General features: G+C 31.9%; 1 protein-coding gene across 1 annotated transcript in view; it reads left to right on the top strand.

Annotated features, from left to right (window-relative positions):
- LOC143257657 (1-phosphatidylinositol 4,5-bisphosphate phosphodiesterase epsilon-1-like) overlaps positions 1-22,716 on the top strand; it is a 92,096-nt gene that overhangs the window by 57,181 nt on the left and 12,199 nt on the right. Inside the window, exons 14-29 of the mRNA XM_076516700.1 lie at positions 1,985-2,717; positions 3,548-3,703; positions 4,531-4,796; positions 5,485-5,750; positions 7,878-8,089; positions 8,607-8,729; positions 10,406-10,510; positions 13,243-13,350; positions 14,235-14,351; positions 15,574-15,732; positions 17,689-17,806; positions 18,455-18,778; positions 19,410-19,532; positions 20,234-20,354; positions 21,717-21,841; positions 22,373-22,536. Coding sequence (XP_076372815.1) covers positions 1,985-2,717; positions 3,548-3,703; positions 4,531-4,796; positions 5,485-5,750; positions 7,878-8,089; positions 8,607-8,729; positions 10,406-10,510; positions 13,243-13,350; positions 14,235-14,351; positions 15,574-15,732; positions 17,689-17,806; positions 18,455-18,778; positions 19,410-19,532; positions 20,234-20,354; positions 21,717-21,841; positions 22,373-22,536 — 3,220 coding nt within the window. The remainder of the gene's footprint in view (positions 1-1,984; positions 2,718-3,547; positions 3,704-4,530; positions 4,797-5,484; positions 5,751-7,877; positions 8,090-8,606; positions 8,730-10,405; positions 10,511-13,242; positions 13,351-14,234; positions 14,352-15,573; positions 15,733-17,688; positions 17,807-18,454; positions 18,779-19,409; positions 19,533-20,233; positions 20,355-21,716; positions 21,842-22,372; positions 22,537-22,716) is intronic.

Here is a 22,716-nt window from a genome sequence, read left to right as displayed (position 1 = left end):
TATTTCAATGTTGGGTAATAATAACTAAGAGCAGTTAGACCTGCTTCCATATTGTGTAATAATAGCTAAAAGAAGCTAGACCCAGTTCAATATCAGGTAATTATAACTAAGAGTGGTTGGATCTGTTTCCATGTTGTGTAATAATAAATAAAAGCAGCTATACCTGTCTTGGTGTTGTGTAATAATAGCTAAAAGCAGCTATACCTTAATCAGTGTTTTGTGATGATAGTTTTAGGCAGCTAGACTTGTCTTGGTGTTGTATGATAATGTGTCACATAACAATATCCATGAGCAGAACTACTTTCTTGATCAGTTCTAGCTCTTGTCATTCATGCTAGGTGTGAATGATAACTACAATACATAGCGTTTTGTGTGAAAGACGGTTGCAATATGCATGCAGATACTTTTCTGGTTGATAGAGTAAACTTGAATTTCCTATGCTTCTCAGATGAAGAGTTTCTACATGAAATATATAAACTTCTTTGTGGTTTAACTTGAAATTGTTATATTTCTTGTTATAATAATTGTTATATATATAAACTTGTGTGAGCCATAACATAAAGCAATTCAAATCCCCTGTGGTGTAATGTGAACACTATCAACTCCAGTGAGGTGTAGAGTGATGCCATGGGAAATATATAAACTCACATGAGACATAACTTAAGATATGTAAACTCAAACCATTAATCTATTAGACTATATTACATAGTTTTTAGTGAAATGCATAGGCAGTATTAAACCATACAGTTTAAGAGGTGTAAGTTGAGTTTATTCCAAAACATACAATTTCACAATACAGAAATAGCACAGGCAGTGAATTATGGGATTGACAAAGAGGATAATCTGCCAGTTCAGTGAAGATCACCTATATGTTCTGGTTTTACAAGTCAGAAAGAACCATGTTAACTAATCTATGAATGTTATCACACCCAGTAGTTTCATTTGTCCCTGGTCAGCTACTTTTTTGCTCAGAGTTACACAATAAATTCAGAATTCAGTTGTCCCTGGTCACCTACTTGTGTCAGCCAGAGGTACATAATGAACTCTGAATTCAGTTCTCTCTGGTCAGCTACTGTTGTCAGCCAGAGTTACACAATAAATATGGATTTCTGTTGTTCCTGATCAGCTACTGTTTTCAGTCACAGTTACATAATGAATGCGGGATTAAGTTGTCAGTGGTTAGCTACTGTTGTCAGCCAGAGTTACACAATAAACTCAGGATTCAGTTGTCCCTGTTCAGCTACTTTGTATCAGCCAGAGATACACAATAAACTCAGGAATCAGTTGTCCCTGGTCAGCTACTGTTGTTAGTTACAATTACACAATAAACATGGAATTCTGTTGTTCCTGATCAGCTACTGTTGTCAGTCACATGTACACAATAAACCCACGATCTACAGATGTATACAGTGGAATATAATGCTTATCTGCCAATACAGTGTTTTATTAATAATATTAAAATTGTCTGTCATTATTGTTAGCAAAATGCTGTGTATGTCATTTTTTGAGACTTGGAAGTTGAATGTCATTATTAGCAAAATAGGGTGTTTGTCATATCACCATTGTCTTTGATGATAAGGAGTTTAAAGGTAATTTAACATATTGCTACTTATGTCAACCTTAGCTGAATACCATGTAATATTTCTTCCATTGTAGTAAGTGGTGTAACACATAATTTTGTGTATTCTGTTAACATTTTTTAACTTCACTAATTATTAGAATAATTTATATGCAAATATGCACTTATATTTGAGATGTTAAAGTTATGTTTAATAACAAATAACTTTGATCCTGAGAATGCACTATGTACACACTATTAAACAAGTGGTTTTGCACACCAACATAGTTTTGATAAAGAGTTCCTTTCACAATAATAACAATGCAATTCCTTCTTTGTAACAGACAGATGCTATTACTAACTGTCTGAAAAAATAATTCCTGTGTAATATTTGTATTTAGATGATTGGTTCACTTTATGTTCCAGTGAAGCTGAGGGAACACCTGGTGTTGAAGATGACAGTTTGTATGAACTTGATATTGATGTCTACCGTGCTATTCAACCTTTGAGCATTGATCATGGGATCAGTTTTCTTCCAATTCGGTCGTCAGACATAGATTTCCATGATCTTCAATGCATGCATCATGGTACTACTGTGGTTCATTGGGAGGAAGATGGGTCCAGGTCTTCCCTCTGTTTCCTCAAGCTGGAGAGGAGCAATGCTACCCTCACTTGGAGCAAGACTGGTTGGAGTGCTTTAAGGGGCAGCAACTATCAGGATTATTCCCTGACCACAAATATTGAGGAGTTGGTGTCTTCGGGTATGGTGATGAAATGTGAAAATAGTGATATTGTATTTAATGGCCTTGAAGAAGGATATCTGGAACTTCAGTACATCAAAGAGATACGCCTCGGAGAAGCTGCTGTCGACCTAGCAACAACAGTGTCACGACGACACGGTCTTGAGGAAATGGATGCTGACAGCTGTTGTATCAAATTCATCTTTGGGGCCTGTTTGTCCGATAACCACTCAGTCGAATTTATTGCTCCGCCTATGGTTGCCCAAATTTGGACACGTGGTTTGTCGCAGATTATGACCCTTCTTAGAAGGCAGCAACAAATGTGTGATCAGAGGATTCAGTGGGTGAAAGAAAAATACTTGCAGCTGTTCTTTAATGAACAGGCTTGCTTTGGTCCTACTCCTGCAGAGGCTATAAAGGTGATACATTTAATTACTAAAAAAGGAAGCTACGTTTATAATAATTTGTTACTGACAGAATGTCGCTGTTACAAACACAGAAGTACAAAAGTCTTGTAATTAAATTTGTATCTTTAAAGCACCTAGTAATTCAGGAAAACAAATTCAATTTACATCCATAAAATCAGGCAAATTTTCATCTCATGTTGAATAACACAAATTGCTGTTAATGCAAGTTTTATACAAACTGTATGCTTATGTGGTTGAATAGCTGGCTAGAAATATTGTTGTTAAATGTATTATGAGTTTTATACAAAAAATGTTGTTAAATCATTGATGAGCTGTCTAAAATTATGTTCTTACCTGTATTACACGTTTTCTAAAAATAGTATTTTTGAGTAATCTAAAAATAGTATTGTTGTGCAGTTGATTGCTATGTAAAAAGAATGTCATTACCTGACTTATGAATTTTCTAGAAACATTATTTTTACATGTTTTATGAGTCTCTTGTTATATTCTTGCTATATTAAAGATTACCTAAAAACAGTTTTTACCACTTTGAAGAACAATCTTCAAAGCAGTAGAAAATATAAAAGTGTATTAAAAAACACAATTAAATAAAAAATTATCTCAGAATAACAAAATTACATTAGGATCTTTATAAGATCAGTGTAATACACTGGTCTTTAAAATCAGTAAATTCGTATTAAAGTAATCCTATACTTTAATTCAAAGATAAGGCTCATGAGTTTCCTCTTCAGTTGGTATTTTGTATAATTCCATTCATAATGAGTTAAAGATCTTACAGAAATGAAAATCGAACTTCAATAATTATCAAACTTTGTCAACAGGTGTTTGGCGGAAGAAAGTGGACTCTTGAATCTTTAGGTGGAAGTAGTTCTTCCATGGATGTTTCGTTATCCACTTTTAAGAGAGCATCTAGTTTTGGAGTAAGCACTGGCAGAATGAGGAAGAAAAAGACTTCCACATCGTTATCTGCTCTACGTGTAAGTCGGATCAGGTCACTTTAGGAAGTATCCCAGTTCATACTTCTTGGAAAATCTAAAGAAGGTTTTATACTAAGAATCTAATTACGATTTGTTATTAATATTTATAGACAGTTCTATGTGAAGTATCTAAACAGTTTTGTATGTAGAATGTAATTAAAGTTTGTTTTTTTTCAGTATCTTAAGACAAATTTGAACAAACAATGTAGGTAGTATTGTATGTAGAATATAATTACAGCATGTTATCATTATGTAAAAAGATTCTATACTACAAATCTAGACAGTAATTTACATGAAATCTAATAACAGGTTTGTTTTCAGTATATAAGGGCAATTTTGAACTAAAAATGTAGATAGTATTGTACATAGAATATAATTTCTTGCATCTGTTCAAAATTACACATATACATACAGGGTGTTCAGAAAGTTACTGTGCACTTATATATTTATTAACAGACATGTTTCAATATAGGATACGGGAGGTAAATATAAATGGCAATTATAAACAATGTTGAAAGTGACCCCAGTTGGCATCAATACAGGCCTGGATCCTTCTTATTTTGTTTTTAAACACCGCTATCAGTTGCTGGCTTGAAATAGACTAAGTAAAATATGATTACAAATCTGCACAGTGACTTTCCAAACACCCTGTATATGTGATGCTGGTAGAAACTGTATATACTAACTCCATATTCCAACCAACAATTGTAGATATGCCTGCTCTGTAAATTCAAAATTAAACACTACAGTTAGTACACAGTAGGTCGTGTCCTGTTTGGAACTGTGCTGTAAGAAAAATGTGTTTTAAAATATTTCTGTTATTTAAGGATGGGAGTCCAAAATCCCAAACTAGTGATGACCCTGGGAGTTCAGAAGTGCCATTACGTGAGAAGAGTCCATTAACTAAGGAACGGCGTGCAGGAGTTAAGTCGAGTCCTCCACTCAGAAGTCAGAGTGACCAGACCACAGATTACAGGGTAAATATTACTCATCAGATCAGCAGACCACCATCTTCCGTTTCCTGTGACAATATCAACAGATTGGCATTCTGCACTCCAGTAATCAGTACTTCGGCTCTGACAACCAACTATAGGTAAGTTGATGTTTTAGTTTTAAGTTATGGTTTACTCTGGTACTCTCAAGATTGAACTATAGGTAAGTTGATGTTTTAGTTTTAAGTTAATCCCATAATAAGGTCTTGATCTTTGAGGGTATTTAGATGTTTTGATTTTAACTCTGTGTGCCTGAAGTGATGATGTGGTGGGAAAATTTTCAGTATTTTTACACTAAAAGTAGTAGTCCCAAACTGATGTTGTGGACATTTTAGGGGGTTTAATCTTTGTGGACATGATAAGTTGGTTGTTTCTCTTAAGAATGTAGACATTTCAAATAATAATTTGCATTATGATTTGATTTTTTAAAATTTCTTTAAAAAATAAATCTTAATGATGGGAGTTGTATTTTCAACAATTACTTGTTAAATTATTTTGAACTTTCAGTTGTTTCCTGAGAGGAATGTTTTGTATTTCCTTTTTATGAATTATTTAATTTTTGTTGATTTATGAAAAAAGATGTCTTTAAGAGTTCATTCCATCTTTAAGAAAATGTTATATATTTTATTTAGTTTTCTGACTAATAAAACATTAATGTTTTTAAAGTTTATTTCATTAAAGAAAAGTGTTACATTTTTATGAATTAATTTTTGACTGATAGAACATTGATGTCTTTAAGAGTTTTTGTTAAAGAAAATTGTTACATTCTTATGAATTCTCCTCAAATAGAGAAAAATATCAACATGGTGATGTAACCAGCAGCAGCGTTCATGGTGCCTTACAGTCAGTCACCCGACCCACGATTACACATTCTAGTCAGATGGACTTCTTGGAATTTACAGAACTCTTCCGATCTTTTCTAGTACGCATGCGTAAGGATTTGAAGAACTTATTCGAACAAGTTTCTGTGACAGTCAGAGCAGTTAATGAACCATCTGTTTCCAACCCAAAACAAATTCAAAATGGAATAAAAGTAGAACAAAATAAAATGCTGGGTATGTTAACTTTCAGTATAATTCATTAAGATGTAAAATGTTTTATTTTTATTTATTTCAACATCACACATATTTCTACTTTGTGTCTGCTACAGGGATGAAGCTCATAATTATAGCATTGTAAGTCCTAAAAGTTACATTTGAGCTACTGTTAAACTAACATGTGAATAGAGAAAAAACTGAAACGAAAATACATTAATGAATATTGCTTTCTAATGTTTGTGTTTAATACAAACTACTTAATATAACGTACCTGCTTTCAACATCACTGATTTAATGGTTTCTAGTTAAGTTTAGCTTACTTACCAAAGGGTACAGATACAAATATTACTTAAAATAAACACTTACTTGTTTTCAATACCCCTCATTTAATGGCTTCTGGTTGAGACTAACTTACTGACCAAGGGTATAGATACAAGTATTACTTGAAATAAACACCTGTTTTCAACACCACTCATTTAATGGCTTCTGGTTAAGTGTAGCCTACTGATCAAGGGTACAGATACAAATATTACTTAAAATATAAACTTACCTGCTTTCAACACCACTGATTTAATGGCTTCTAGTTGGTTAAGTTTAGATTATCAATCAAGGGTACAGATACAGGTACTGCCTAAAATACAAACTTGTGTGCTTTCATATTACTTTGTTAGTATCATATGTTCCAGTTTAGTCTACTGACTTTGGGATAGAGATACAATATTATGCAAAAGTGTAAGGACAAAGTAAAAAATTAGATTTTGGGTTTCTTTCAGAGAACAATGGAAGGTAAACAGTTGAAACATCAAAATTTTAATAATCTTCAAACTTAGTACAACAGAAAATCAGTGGAAGTTAATATTTTGTGTTTCCCTTTTACTTTAATAACTGCAGACAGTCTTTCATGCATCATTGCAACATATTTAATTATTTTTTTCCTTTGGAATTTTACTTCAAATGTATCTACTACACTCCCATAAAAGCTTATTTGGAATTAACTTTTGATTTGTCAATTTTTTGATCTATCATATCCCAGATCTCTCAACTGGGTTGAGATTGGGACTTTGTGGGGCACACTGCATAACTTAAATGACTTTAGCAGCTCCTTTTTAGCTAATTAATTTCTGTATAGGTTGGATGAGTGTTTTAGGTTATTATCTTTTTGTTAGTAGAATTCTTTACCAATAATATGTAAACACTGGGTATACCATGATGGATCAATATCTGATGATACTTTCAATGGTCAATTATTGCATCTATTTTGCAAACACCTCTTGTTGCCTCAGCAGAACCCCCCCCAAACCTCCACACTGCCTCCATTGTGTTTCATGATAGGTGTTATGCATTGAGGTGAGTATTTTCCTCCTTTCCTCTTATGGACGTACAACCTACACTTTGAACCAGATATTTCAAACTTAGACTTATCTATCCATAGCACGCTTTCCCAATCAACAACAGTCCAGTTTTTGTACTTTTTAGCAAATTTAAATCTCTTGACAGTATTGGAGATCAAAGTAAAGATTTATAACTGCTACACAACCAAATATTCCAATACCATAGAGCCTTCTTGATACTGAGAATTCTAAATAATGATAAGTATTGTCATTCTGGCTCATTCAGTTGTCAACAGGGATCAGTAATTACCACAGTGTTTAAATTTACATTCTCTAATGGCAAGGAAGAATTATCTCCATAAGAAGGAAAGAGTGACAAATTGTGCTCTTGTGTTAACAATTTTGCACAGTACTGTATTTCTCAAGTCTTGCCTAACACAGTAGGGAGCATGAAAAATATAGGTTTTGATTTTTTTGGAATCAAGAAATAATAAATTCAAACATAATGTTTCATAAAACTTTGTTTTTAATCAGTTATTGTTTTAATTTAAACAGATGTATTACCATGAAAAATTGTTAAGGGGTTATGTTCCCATCTGTCTTTTTTATCTACAGTTTGGCTTAATGTCTAAATAAACATACAATTATTTTTCAGTTCAAAAACTCTTAATTATAAAGCATTAAAAATATCATAATAATAGTACTTGTTTAAAAACACTGGAGAATTATAATGAAATCTATTAAGAATATTTGATTTATTATTAAAATTTTAAGTTTTCCCTGGTTGGCTTTAAAAGTTTATCATATTCCTCAGGTCTATTGTCCAGGAATACTCCCTTTGATTACCACTCTAATAATCAAAGGAAAAAAATCTGTGATGCTATAGCTGCTGCCAGTATTGTGACCAATTGCACTGGTGTGGATACTTCAAAAGTTATGGTTATGGGCATAGTTGAGTTTCAGAACTTCCTTGCGACCAATCAGGGGGAGAATCTATCGCACGAACAGGTGGCCGCCTTGATAAAGGTGTATATATTGTAATTTTCAAGGAGTTTATTTTGTTTTTCTTCTGGTCTTGTTTATACTTTACAGCTAATTATACTAATTATTTTAAAATACATAATAATATGAACATTTACTTTGTGTTTCATTTAGACCAGCAAGTACAATGTTTCTGTTTTTAAGTACCTTTCACAGGTTTTCTTAATTTTTGGGTTAACATGAATTTCTCATTTGATTAATAGCTTTTATTTCAGCCTATTGTGATATTCTGGTTTAACATAAAATTAAAGTGAAAAATTATGCTAAAATAACTACTGAAAAATGAAATTTGTATGTAATTCTCTCTTTTTTCCTTAAAAATTACACTTAATATTATCCTACTTTCATAAAATTTATCCTGAATGCTTTCTTGCTATTATAAAATTTACACCTAATGCTGTTTTATTTTCATGAAATGTACATTTAGTGTATTCTTATATCCATGAAACTTACACATAATGCTGTTTTACTTCCATTATAAAAAGTATTTTTATCTTTTCAGCGTCATGAGCCAGACCTTGTCATGCGAAAAAACTTGTGGCTGTCATTTGAAGGGTTTGCTAGATACTTGATGGATAAAGATAACTATGCCTTCGTTCCCGAAATGACACGTCCAAACATTGAGGTATGGAACAAAAACCTTTGTTTTAGAAACGACTAACTCACTTCAGAAAAATCAAGAAATTATATCATTCAAACCTGAAACATCAGTTTATGCATTTATTTCTGAAACAACATATCCAAATGTTAAGGTATGAAACAATAAACTTTTGTTTCTCAAAGAAACTAAATATACACAAAAGTAGTAATAGGGAATAGTAAAATAGTAAAGGAGAAGGAAAATTATATGTGTTTCAATGTATTCTAAAGATGGCTGGTATTGTGTTTTAGTTTTCATGTCAAAAGTAACAAAAAGGTTTTACACATCTAAAAAGTTATAGGTAGAATACACATGAATATGTAATGTATATTATGTGTGTGTGTTTAATCAATCTTGAAAAATTATAAAATATAACAATATGAGAGAGATGTGTCAGATGGATGTGCAGATCGAAATTCAACATAAATATTGATTAATAGGAAAACAATTCAATTTACAATTTATGAGTTCAACAACAAAGTAAAATTTTATGTTGCATACTTAAATAAATTGCAGTTTTTCTTTTCTTGTAATTGTTTCAAGTAAAAGTGTTACGATATAAAAGTGAGGTTAATTTGGGTAACTTTTAGCCCCCTATTTTAGAAGGAAACTATTAATTGCAATTCTAGCTGGGTATACATACCTAACATCATTCAGAAATTTAAATTTCCTTCTTCCACCCTTCTATCCTGCCAAATTGGCTTGGCCCCTGTGTTTGTAACATTCAATTTTTGTTACTTTTCTGTTTGATACATCTCTCGTTATATGTTGCTGTAGGTTGAAAACTTATTTTGTAAAAGTTAGTGAGTAAACATTTAAACTTGTATTTGATTCTTTCAAATTAAAGTTTTAATATCAAAAAGAGAAAAAAAAAAAGACATATCTCACTATAGTACATCAAATTGTAACTTATGTGGTCAACTGGTAATTTATAGTATGTTCATTTAGTTCCAGCAAGTTTTATAAGATATTCATGAATTTTTCATAAGATTTTCAAAAGATCTCCATGAGTTCTTTAGGAAATGTTCATAGGATATTCATAGGTTCCTTATTTTACCTTCAAGAAATTGTAAGATATTCAGGTAGGAGATCTTAATGTGATCATCAAGAGGTCTTATGATATCTTCATGAAATATTTATGAGATCCCCAGAAGATTTTTAGCCCCCCAGGAATTTTCCAGTAAATCTGAGTCAAATCATTGTATTACCACCACTTCAGACATTGAACATGGATAACTTTGATTTGCATTGTTGTTTAAAAATTCGCTCAGTGGCATAGTGATTTATCAATTGACTTTTACAACATTAGAAACTGGATTTTAATACCTGTGGTGGGCAGAGCACAGATAGACCATTGTGTAGTTTTGTGTTTAACTACAAACAAATCTTTCACACATTTATTTTGTAGTGAAATGGGCATCAAAGAAACTAGTAAACTGGATAAGCCCACTTTAACACAATTTAGTTTTAAATAATACAGTATTCCTTAACATGTTTGTGTCAGAATAGAACTATCAATGTGTCACAAAAAGAATCACTTTTTTTTGCCATTAAACAACAACAATAAAATATATTAGAAAAACAATTTAAACGTCAATTTTTTATGCATTATAAAGATAGTAATATTTTGCAAACTTCTCAAATATTTTACTTTTTTTCAGGACATGCAACACCCTTTGTCTCATTACTACCTCGCATCTTCTCACAACACCTATCTTACTGGTCATCAGCTGAAAGGAGAGTCATCTGTGGATCTGTACAGTCAGGTAAATCAGTAGTTTCCAGTGAAACTCATATCAAAATTAATACAGCTTATTGAAACAGTTATGTATTCAGATTTAATCATCTTTGTGCAACAGTATCCTATTCAAATTTACACAACATAACAAAATAGTGCTTATAATCTAATTTTCAAAAAGAACAAACAAGTGCTAACATTATAATTTGCAAAACTCAGCAAAACAGTGCTAATATTCTAACCTATGCAGCATAACAAAACAATGTTATTATTCTAAGGTACACAACAAAGCAAAACAGTGCTAATAGATATTACTTTACACAACATAAAAAGAGCCAATATTGTAATTTACACAATGTAGTGAAACAGTGCTTATATTGTAATTTACATAGCATAACAAAACAGTGCATATACTCTAATTCACACAAAATATCTAAACAGGGCTTATACTCTAACATACACAACATAGTAAAACAGTGACAATGTTCTAATTAACACATTGTTCCAAAACAATGACAATATTCTAATGTACACATCGTACCAAAACAGTGCTAATATTCTAATTTGCACAACATAGCAAAACAGTGCTAATATTTTAAATAAGACAGTTCTCTTATTATCATGTTAACATAACAAATGTTTCATCTACAGTTCTTAATTCCAAAGAAGGCAGCTGTTTCTTATGTAACAAGAGCAATGTTTTTGAAGGAAAATAGCCAGTAACATTTTTGTTCTGCTTAATACTAAAAGGGCAATTGGACATAAGCACACTGTGCTTTTTTAATAATGTGTTGCAGTTGAACTTCTGTTGATATCACTGATAGCACAGCTATGTTCCATATAATATCTTTTTAAATCCTCTATGCACATTACCTGCAATACAGTCATTATTATAACATCAGTTGCTAAGTTTAACTCATTTAGAGGGATTTAAACAAATGTCCAGACTTTTCTGTCACACATGAAGAAGTCTGATTCCCATGCAGTGTTCTTGATAATATTATTAAGTTTAGGACTAATAAAAGCTGCTAGAAATGCAAAGTTTTCTTTTTTTTTTCTTATTTGTCATGAATGGTAAACATTTTGTTGACCAGTCTTTCATGATGACTATTCAGAGGTCAACCCTTGTCTCCATTAACTCACCAGGGTTGTTACAAATGTGTGAAATTTTCATTAACTAGCTTAATGTTATAGTTCTCTTCATGACACACAAGTGATGAGAAAGAAAGTGTATAATCATTGTTGTTTTTTTGTATATGTTACTAATTACCTTACCTTTCAATACAGCTGTAGAAGTGTCTAGAAATTATAAGTGCTCACCAAACTGAGCACATTGATATTGAACTCGATATTATCGTGAATCTGGTTTAGGAACTGGTGAACGTGAATAAAGTTGTTCAAACTTTCGTTTTAAATTTCTTGAACATTGGTAATAAAATGAAGCCTTGGACAGGAGGCTGTTCTCCGTTGAATGTCCAGTTGTGTGGAGCTTTAGTCTAAAAGACGTACAAGAAAGCTGCAGCCAGTAGGCAGGAAGCTATTCTTCACTAGGTTGGTTGTGGGTTGCTTTAATCTCTATTACATACATAAAAATTACAACCAAGTTAAAGCCCACCTACTCCTTGCATCTGACAGTAAATTTGTTTTCAAATCTGGAAACATTTTTATTTAAAACAAAATCCAGGAGAATTCACGCATTAGGCAGGTAGATTCATTAATCATATACTGGTCCAAGAATGGAAAAAAAAACAGCGTTAATTTCCTCATGGAGTTGGGTGGATGAGTATAGAGGGCATACATCAATGAATAAAAGGATGCTGGAGCTCAATTTGTTAAGAAAATCAAAGGTGGTACTAAGATGGGATAGAATAAATTGCAATATGAGGTGTATTATTTTTTCTAGTCGGACATTTTCTCTGTAAGTGAATTAAAAGCTAAGGTAATAGGTCTAATAGGTTAGATTTGTGATCTTTAAATAGCCAATAAAACCTAGTCATGACCCTTTGGTGGGCCATAAAAGTCATTTGTGGTCATTGAGAAAGTCATAAAACTCAGTTGCATTTCTTTGATAGCATATAAAACTCAATTATTTTACTATGATGATATGTAAGACCACAGAACAAATTTTGATCTGAAGACTCTTTGACAACACCACTAAGGATGTTGGCACTTGTTCTTGATATTTGTGTAATTAGTTTTATATTTCAATTGTCATTTGTATCTGTGGTTGTATATCTCAGTTGATGTTTGTTTCATTAGATTTATTTCTTCCTTGAAGTTTAAATCATTAGTTTTAGGTCTAGTTTGACATTTGTATTATTAGATTTTTTTCCTTTCAAAGAGGTGTCTATTATGTTTTAAATAGTGTAATAACAAATGTAATAAAAGTTGCCATCCAATTTTGTTTAAAGTTGCAATTATCTGAGTGTTCTATGTATTTGTTAATGGCCAGAAACTGACAGTAGCTTATAAACCAACATATTAAACTGTTTGTATTAATAGCATATAACTGACACCAGCTTATAAAGTAGTATGTTAAACTGTTTATATTAATAACAGGGAACTGACACCAGCTGATAAAGTAGCAGTTTAAACTGCTTATATCTTTTTGTGTAGGTTCTTTTAACCAGATGCTGATGTGTTGAGTTGGATTGTTATAAAGCAGTATGTTAAACTGTTTATATTAATAACAGGGAACTGACACCAGCTTATGAAGCAGCAGGTTAAACTGTTTATATCAGTTTATATCTTTTTATTTAGGTTCTTTTAACTGGATGCCGATGTGTTGAGTTGGATTGTTGGGATGGAGACGATGGGATTCCAGTCATCTATCATGGTCATACTTTAACTACCAAAATACCATTCAAGGTACTTTTGTTTGAAGCATCTATTACATGAATAATTATTGTTAATGTTGCCAAATTGTATCAACAATCGTTAATGTAATATTAACAGTTGTTATGTTAAAATCACAATAAAAACATTTTAATATATATCATTGTTGATTTATTTATAACCTAGATATCAGTTATAACTTTTTATAATCTAAGTATTAGTCATATGCTGATAGCTGAAGTGCTAGTCATGAGTTGTTTAAACCGTTGATATCAGTCATAATATGTTTGAAACTTGGATATTAATCATGTCTTGTTTATAGTTTCTACAATTTATTTGAATTTGTGTTTGAGAAATTTTGTATTTGTGGTTTTATTTTAAAGTAAATGTGTAATAATTTGATAGAAGCCAAGTTATAAAATCTACCTGTTATAGTTGTAACTTTAATTCTGGTTAAGAAGTTAGCACACATGTGCAATGTTTTCATATGAGGCCTTTTGTTCTACTAAAGAAGAATAGTCAACTATTGAAAATTACTCAAGTTTGGGGTCTCCTTCAAAAATAGTTGTAACTTTAAGATAGTTTTGTGATGGAAAATTATTGAGATTTTAAGTGCTCCTTCCAGATGCTTTCAAATTTCAGGCATTGTGTATTTTAAAGTTAAGTGTATGTGTTAAAGCATTTTCTATCTCAGTGGCTAGGTTTGTATTTTCTCCAAAATATTTTGAAAACAAGTTTACAGTATTGGAAGTTTTCTAGAATGTACCAAAAGAGATTTATAAATATATAAGAAAAATTTATATCTAGTTAGTTATTTGCTAGAATATTTAATTGAGTGAAATATTAGACTTGTTAATCAAATATTTAATTTATATCTTAATGATTGGCCTAACTTTTGCAGTATTACTTTCTTTTAGAGCGTTGTAGAAGCTATCAGCAAAACTGCCTTTGTGACATCACCTTATCCCATAATTCTCTCCTTAGAAAATCACTGCTCCTTGCAACAACAAACAAAAATGGCACACATATTTTTGGTGAGAATATTTCTGTCCAGATATAAGATAGTAGAATTTTTTTGAGATTATTGTGCTCTATGTGCAATTTATACACCTGAAGTAATCAACAGCTTCATCACCATCTTTATTATAAATTATGTCTCATACTTAACTCTAACAATACATTATAAAACAATATTTTATTTCTCACTCTTAACCCTAACAATAAGTTACAAAAAATGTTTTATTTCTCATTCCTAATCCTAACAATATGTTATAAAATAATGTTTCATTTCTTATTCCTAACTCCATGATTGACCAGTCACATGAAGAATCTAATACTACATGATTTCTTAAGATTATACTGCATTACATTGTATGATTTCCTGAGATAGGGCAGTCATATGGAGAACGTAATGCCACATGACCTATTAAAATTATATGGTATTATATCATATTATTTCAAGCAATAAATAGGTCAATCATGTGGAGAACCTAATGTCACATGATTTATTTATATTATTATTATATATATGTATATATATGTCGTTTTCTTGTGAAGGTTTCTTCTCATTGTCACAAAGTATCTTGGAAACATGTAAAATTGTAGTTCAAGTGGACATTATCAACGACACTAATAATTATATATTTTAAATAATAAAGTCGCATTTTATTTAGTTAGTTGATTATTCCTTCTCATAGTTATTTTGGCCCAGAATGGCATGGCGATTAGGTCCATCGACTAATAATTTAAAGATTGCAGGCTCAAATCCTGTCCCCTAACATGCCCATCCTTTCAGCCAGAGTGGTTATAATGCGATGGTCAATTCCACCATTCATTGGTAAAGAGTAGCCTAAAAGTTGTGGTGGGTAATGTTTACTAGCTACCTTCCTTCTTCAATCACTTAAAAATTAGGGATGGCTAATGCAAATGGTCCGTGATTAGTTTTCCAAGAGATTCAATAACAAACAAAGTTGTTTTACAGATAATTAGCTTGTATTAATATAAGCCATCTTGTGTTATAAAGTTGTGTTATTGGCCTTTTTTTTAATGAAGAGTCGTAGTCCAACTTCCATATCGAACTGCTGCAGCTGTTGCCTTACAAATGTGTAACCATATAAGACTCTCATAGCATAGGAATATGAATGAAATTTACATTAATAATCAGTTTGAAGAACATTATTGTATTAAATTTGCATTATTTATATTTGGTTCAGAAGAAGAAAAGTATTTATGTAAACTGTTTTGCTTTTCTTGCAGTCTGTTTTTGGTGATAAGCTAGTAAACCGATTCTTGTTTGAAAGTGATTTCTGGGAAGAGCCACAACTTCCTTCACCAGAGCAGCTGCAGTATAAAGTTCTCATCAAAAACAAGAAACTCCGGGCTCCACTGACACCTGCCTTGACATTGAAGCACAGAGTATGTGATTTTAGATACATTTATGTTAACCCTAGAATTAGCCTGTGATCTGACATGGACTCTCTATAAACTGTTTATTTATCCAACAGCTAGTATGTCTGATACTGATCTGTTTATGCTCAATTTTATTTGTCCATGTATAAAGTGGTTTGCAAATTACTTGTTATATAGCTTCTGTTACAAACAGAATAATCTTGTATTTAAGTTTAGTTATCCAGTACACAATGGGTTGTGATTTACTTGTCAGACAGATCCTGTTGCCAAGAGTGATCTGTTTAAATTCAGACTTGACCTTTATTTAGCTATGTTCCCCTTGTTGAATGCCATATACATATTTTAAAGATATATATATGTATACCTATGTAAAAGCCAGTCTGGTGGTTGATACCACTCAAATTGCCTTGGTGGTTGGGTGCCCAATCCTTTAAGCACAAGTATTGCATTCAAATTCAGTACAGCTGAGATTTCTAAAATTCTTTTATCAAGAAATTGATGATATTTAGAGGAAGCTCATTCAATATTGGGAAGATTACAAATAGCACAATACTTTGAATTAATAATTGTTAATATTAGATTGAAAGAAATGGTATCTTAAAATGGCTGAGTGGCTGTGATACTGAACCTTATGTGGAAATCTCTTGTTCAAATGCCAATCGAGGTGAGATTTTGTGTTCTCATTTTTTAAAAATAAGTTGTAATACTTAGAGCAAGTTCTTTCAATACCATTATAGGTTAACATCGAAATCAAAAGATACCATGTTTATAGCGTCAAGCCATCTCAGCTGTTAATTTCAATGAATACTTTTAATACCATCTATGAAATAAATTCTTAACTAAACTTCTTAACAAAATCCAACAACAACCAAATTCAGTTCAGAAACAGGTGGCAAAAAAGAAAACATGGATGAATAGCACAATAAATTTAAGAAAATTTAGCAAAAATTATAATAACTAAAGCAGAAGGAAAACAACTGACACAGGCTGTATGAAACTCCTGAAGAAACACAGCAAAGAAGACAAATTGATGCTAAGATGTCTTTTTCCATGCATTCAACCAATACATAAACAATATTTGGTTTTCATAACAAAAACGAATACCTTCCCAAGTTGCTCAGGTGTGAGGTCTCACCCCTAAACTGTCATATCAAGAATACCTTTCCAAGTTGCTCTGGCTGTCAGGTCCCACCCATTAACTGTCGCATCAAGTGTACCTTTCCAAGTTGTTCAGGCTGTCAGGTTTCTTACCTGCTATGCAAAATATTGATACATTCCAAAATTGCTTGGGTTTCCAGATTTCATAACTGTCTCTTCACAGGCTACTTGTGTCATTGGCTTCCCTAACTGTTGTGTAGGTATACCTTCCAAAGTTGATCAGTTTATCAGATTCATTAAATTCCACATAAATTAGAGCTTTGTAATTAATTAATAATTGTAAAACATTGATACATTGTGTTTCCAGATTTCATAACTGTCTCTTCACAGGCTGCTTGTGTCATTGGCTTCCCTAACTGTTGTGTAGGTATACCTTCTAAAGTTGATCAGTTCATCAGATTAATTAACTTTCACATAAATTAGAGCTTTATAATTAATTTATAATTATGACAAAACAAACATTTGTTAGTAAATTATGCATTATATTCTTTAACACAGTAATTAAAACATTTTACTGACAAATCTAATATGCTTTCAGACACTTGGTAACTAATAATTAATAATTTATATGAAACAGTAACCATATCTAAATTGTATTATCTATTACTTTGTGTCATTATCTTTATTTGTTGTTTCACATTAGATTGGAAAAGCAGTGAAATAGTTGTTTATGATTTCATGAAGTTAAGAGGTGAAGTAATTTATAGTAGTTATGACTAATAACTTATTTTATGTTAGGATTCGTTCATGTAATATTTGACTCTAGTTTCATCCATTATTTTGTCCTAATATTCATACAAAAAGAACAAGACCATACCTGGCCGAACCAACAGTATAATTTCAACGGCAAGTACGAGCTCATTAAATGAAGATGATGATGATGAATATGAAGATGATGATGACGAGGATGATGTGCTGATGGGTAAATATGAAAGTTTTATTTTCTGTGTTAATTAGCTGGTATGCAGGCTTAGGTCTGGAAACATGTAACTAGAACAGACAAAACTAAAACTTAATTTTATGATTTAGGATTTATAAACTTACAGCTTCTTCAGTTAAGATGTACATAGTTACAACATAACATAGTTCACTTAAAATGTACTTTGTCGAAACATAATATTCTTAAGACGTACATAGTTACAACATAACATTTTTGACTTAAGGTGAACACAGTTACAACATTCAACGTTTTTGTTTCAATTGTTTATCTGATTAAGCTGTTAAATTTAGATTTTATAGTTTCTGAGGTTATTCTGTGACACACACTCAGTAATGTATTGTTCATATTTTAAACCTTACAACTGCTGATGGTTACTCTGTAACACACAGATAATGTATTATTTATTTTTTAAACTTTATAATTACTTACAGTTAGTTCATCACATAATACAGTAGTATTTATCCATTAAGATTTCAAATTGACTGATAGTTATTTTGTAGTTCATTACATAGTATGTTAGTGCTTAGTCATTTAGACATCAGGTTGACTGACAGTAATTTTGCTATATTACAGTTATTTTTTACAAGATGGTTTTGTACACAATGTATTCTTGCATTTATTTTATCACAGATAAAGACGTTATTCCAACACGAGCCTCACTGACTGAAAGTTTTACACCAATCTGTGAACAAGTGGACAAAAGAAGTTTAGTCAGTAAATCTGCCTCAATGACTGGCCGAACAGGATCCGTTTCAAGCCAAGAAGGATCTGGAAAGACTGTTAGTCCAGGAATTGTGTCATGTGGTGGAACACCTCGCCCTCGTAGCCAAAACGATGTGCAGGACTTTTGGCAGGCTGAGGATGATAATGTAAACAAAGCCAGAAAAGCCAGTAGCCAGATTGCCCCTGAACTTTCTGACCTGGTGATCTACTGTCAGGCTAATAAATTTCGAGGTCAATTATAAAAGACTATTGAAGATACTCTATATTTGTTCAATGTAAAACTAATGTAACACAACTTGTTATATCCTTATGAGGTCAGTAGCAGAAGTTATGAGACTGGCTATGTTACTGTCAAGCCTTAGTTGAAATGCAATCTATCAGACACAATCCAGAGGAGGTTAACAGACTGGCTGTGTTATAACAAACAGTCTTAGTTGAAATTGACTATGTCATAATATAATATGTTAAGTGCTCAGAGATGTGAAGTTCTCTACATCCAGTCTATAGAAGATGTTTGTCAGAATTTTCTTTAAAAAAGTTAACTGAATCTACATCTTCACAAAATGAAAGAGAAGCGTTATATGTTATCATTAATAACTGTCGTGAAAGAAGAACCTCATGATATGCTAACTGTTATCGCTACAGGCTTAGGTTAACATTCATTGGAAGTAATGGAACTGTTCATCTATTTTCTTTAAAAACTTCTAGTAGTCTGACAAACACTAGGGTAGCTCAGAGTAACATTAAGAGGAAATACACAGTGCTTCATAATGTTAAAGATATTTAGTAATACTGAAAACCTTTGCTTTATTACCGTTGAATGCTGTAATTAGGTTAAATGCATACTTTTCAATAACTGTAGGTTTCGCAGGAGCTGCTAGTCCAACAGGATCTGTCAAGATGCGAAAAATGACAAGTAAAAAGAATGTTCTGGTAACCAGTAGTGCTCCTGTTCCAAGCACACCACCACCACCACCCCAGACAGGTTTGTGAAAGTTCATATTTGAGCATTAATTTTAGGTAGTTTAAACTGCTCTATTTCTTTTGATAGCATTTGATTTTGTTCATGATAAATATCTGAAGTAAAATAATTAAACAATTAGATTACTCTTAAGGCTAGGCCAAACTGAAGATCCCAAGATCCATGGTTTATGACCTGTTGCTGAAAGAATAGGTAATCATCTTTTAGGCTCTAGAATCAAGAGTGTATTATAACCTATAACAGGGACACTCAAATACCATTATTTAAATAGAGTAGCTCAAGATTGAGTGGTGTGTGATATGGATGCACTGTCTTCTCTTTAGGCTGGGCCAAGTGTTCTGGATTGTGGATCCACCATTCTTCCCTCATTGCTACATAAAATAAAAAAATCATATTTTAGACTTATAAGCATGATGGTCAAATCCCATAATTTGATAAGAGAGCCCATGAATTTGTGGAGGGTGGTGTTGACTAATTGCCTTCCCTCTATCAAAATTAAAGTAGCTTTGAGCTAAATTAAACAAACAACAGCAGTCTCTCTCAGCTGTTGATGGAAAAACTGTGGACAGGTAATGCAGAAAGTCCTAATGTAGTTTTACACAAATATCCAAAACAAACCAAACCAATATTATTATTAATTGAAATTAAACAGTATTCCTATGTTTCTTTCTTGATGCTCAGTCTTATTAGTTGTCATTTCTTAGAAACCAAGAGTGACTCTTCAGCAAGAAGGCCAAACATTAGTGCTTCCTGTTACCAGGTGTCATCTTTAAATGAGAACACGGCCAAGCGACTTTGCAAGAGACATCCTTTGGCTTTGATAGCATATCCTTTCATTTTATTTCTAAGATTAATCATTGAAATACTCTTTCTACAAATTAGCATGAAGATTTGACAACCTTGCAAATTTTTTATGATACTTTCTTGGATTAGAAAGACTTTCTGATAACTATTGCAAGTCCAGACTTGTTTCTGATAAGTCCTACCCTAGTGATCAACTTTGTCTGCTTAGTAACACTAGTTCAGATATATGTCAGTATAATTTACATTGTACTGATGGTTCTAGTTTAATATATATTAGTAGAAATGATATTACATTGAGGTTTCCAGGTTTAATTTGTGTTAGTAAAACAGATGCTACAATGAAAATTTAATTTTAATGTATATTAGTAGAACTGATATTCTATCAAAGGTTTCTAACTTTAATGTGGGTTGGTATAAATGTTATTGTATCAAGCTTTTTAACATTAATGTTTATTAGTAGAACTAACACTCCACCATAGGTTCTAGCTTGAATGTATGTTAGTAGAACCCATATTACATCGAGATTACCAGCTTTAATGTGTGTTAATGGAAATGATGCTCTAACAAAGAATCTAACTATAATGTGTTTAAGTAGAACTGATATTATACCAAGGGTTCTAACTTTAATGCTTGTTAGTAGAACTGACACTCTGAAACTATACTGATACTTTTAACTTTAACATGTCTTATTAGAACTGACACTATAATGAGGTTTCTAACTTTAATGTGTGTTAGTACAGTTAATATTGTATCAAAATTTCTAACTTTAGTGTGTGTTGATAAACTAACATTATACCAATAAATCTAACTTAAATATGTGTTAGTAAAACTGATGTTTCTAACTTTAATGTTTGTTAGTGGGAATGTTAACATATTGAGCATTCTATATGTAATGCATGTTACTAGAACTGACACGATACCAGTGAATCTTGCCTTAATGTGTGTTAGTAGAACTGACTGAAACTATACCATGGGTTATACCATTAATGTTTTGTTAGAACTGATATTATATTGAAGGTTTTAACTTTAATGCATATTTATAGAACTGACACTATAATAGAGGCTTTAACTTTGATATGTATTAGTAGAACTGATATTATATTAGGGGTTTAAACTTTGATATGTGTTAGAAGAACTGACACAATACTAATGATTCTAACTTTAATTTGTGTTAGTAAAACTGACACTATGAGAGTGAATCTTGCTTTAATATGTGTTAGTAGAAGTGATATCACAATGAGGGTTCTAATTTTAATATGTGTTAGTAGAAGTGATATCACAATGAGGGTTCTAATTTTAATGTGTTTTAGTAGAACTGACATTATGCCAAGGGTTCTAGTAAGATCCATCAGGACTTTAACTGATTCTTAACTGTTGTTTCACTCATTGTGAAAATCAGCTTATGAGAACGTATCCTGCTGCTATGAGAATCGACTCTTCAAACTTTAATCCTGTTATATTCTGGGCCTTTGGACTACAAATGGTTGCACTTAATTATCAGACTGAAGGTAAGTTTCTCAAACTAAAAGTGGTTGCATTCAATTATCAGACTGAAGGAAAGTTTCCCAGAGTCGAAGTTGTTACACTCAATTATCAGAATTAAGGTACGTTTCTCAGACTACAAATGGATGAACTCAATTATCAGAATGAAGTTACGTTTTTTGGACTAGAATTGGTTGCACTTATTTATGAGACTGAGATAAGTTTCTCAGACTAAAAGTTGTTGCACTAAACTAAAGGGCACAGAAATTCAAATCATTGTTATGAATTATTTTCTTTTGTTTTATGAAATGAAAATTATTATGGTTTTATTAAAATTTCACACACAAGCTACTCTCATTTGTCAGGAATAACTCACAAAGGGATGATTTATTTTATGTGACAGATGTTTTGTAATACTCATCCTAGAACTTAAGTAAGCTTTTCATTGAAAAATGAAATAATTCCTAAAACATAAGTAATAATCCTAAGTCTTTTAACTTCAGTAAAATCAGCAAAACTTTTTACAAGACAGTTGTTGGCAACTTTTTCCAACACAGATTCAGCATTACATGTGAACACTGCCATGTTTGAACAAAATGGCCATTGTGGTTATGTACTGAAGCCCTCAGTCATGTGGGATCGTGGTCACATGATGTATGGAAGATTCAATCCTTGGGATAAAGAATTTGATGGACTTCACGTCATCAACCTCAACATCACAGTGAGTATTGTTTATGATACATCGTTCAATAACATTTGCCTTTAGGGTATTTAAAATACCAAAGTGATGTTTAGCTCTTAATAAAAACATCATTGATGTTGTCTGTCATATTGTGATGTATTTCAAGACAGTAGGCCTGTTCACAATGCTTCAATAAGTAGATTTCTTAACAAAGAGAAA

Source organism: Tachypleus tridentatus, chromosome 7 (assembly GCF_004210375.1).
Source record: "Tachypleus tridentatus isolate NWPU-2018 chromosome 7, ASM421037v1, whole genome shotgun sequence".
In the NCBI taxonomy this organism is placed as follows: Eukaryota; Metazoa; Arthropoda; class Merostomata; order Xiphosura; family Limulidae; genus Tachypleus; species Tachypleus tridentatus.
The sequence above is the reverse complement of the archived record's forward strand: the minus strand, read 5'-3'. Positions and strand labels throughout refer to the sequence as shown.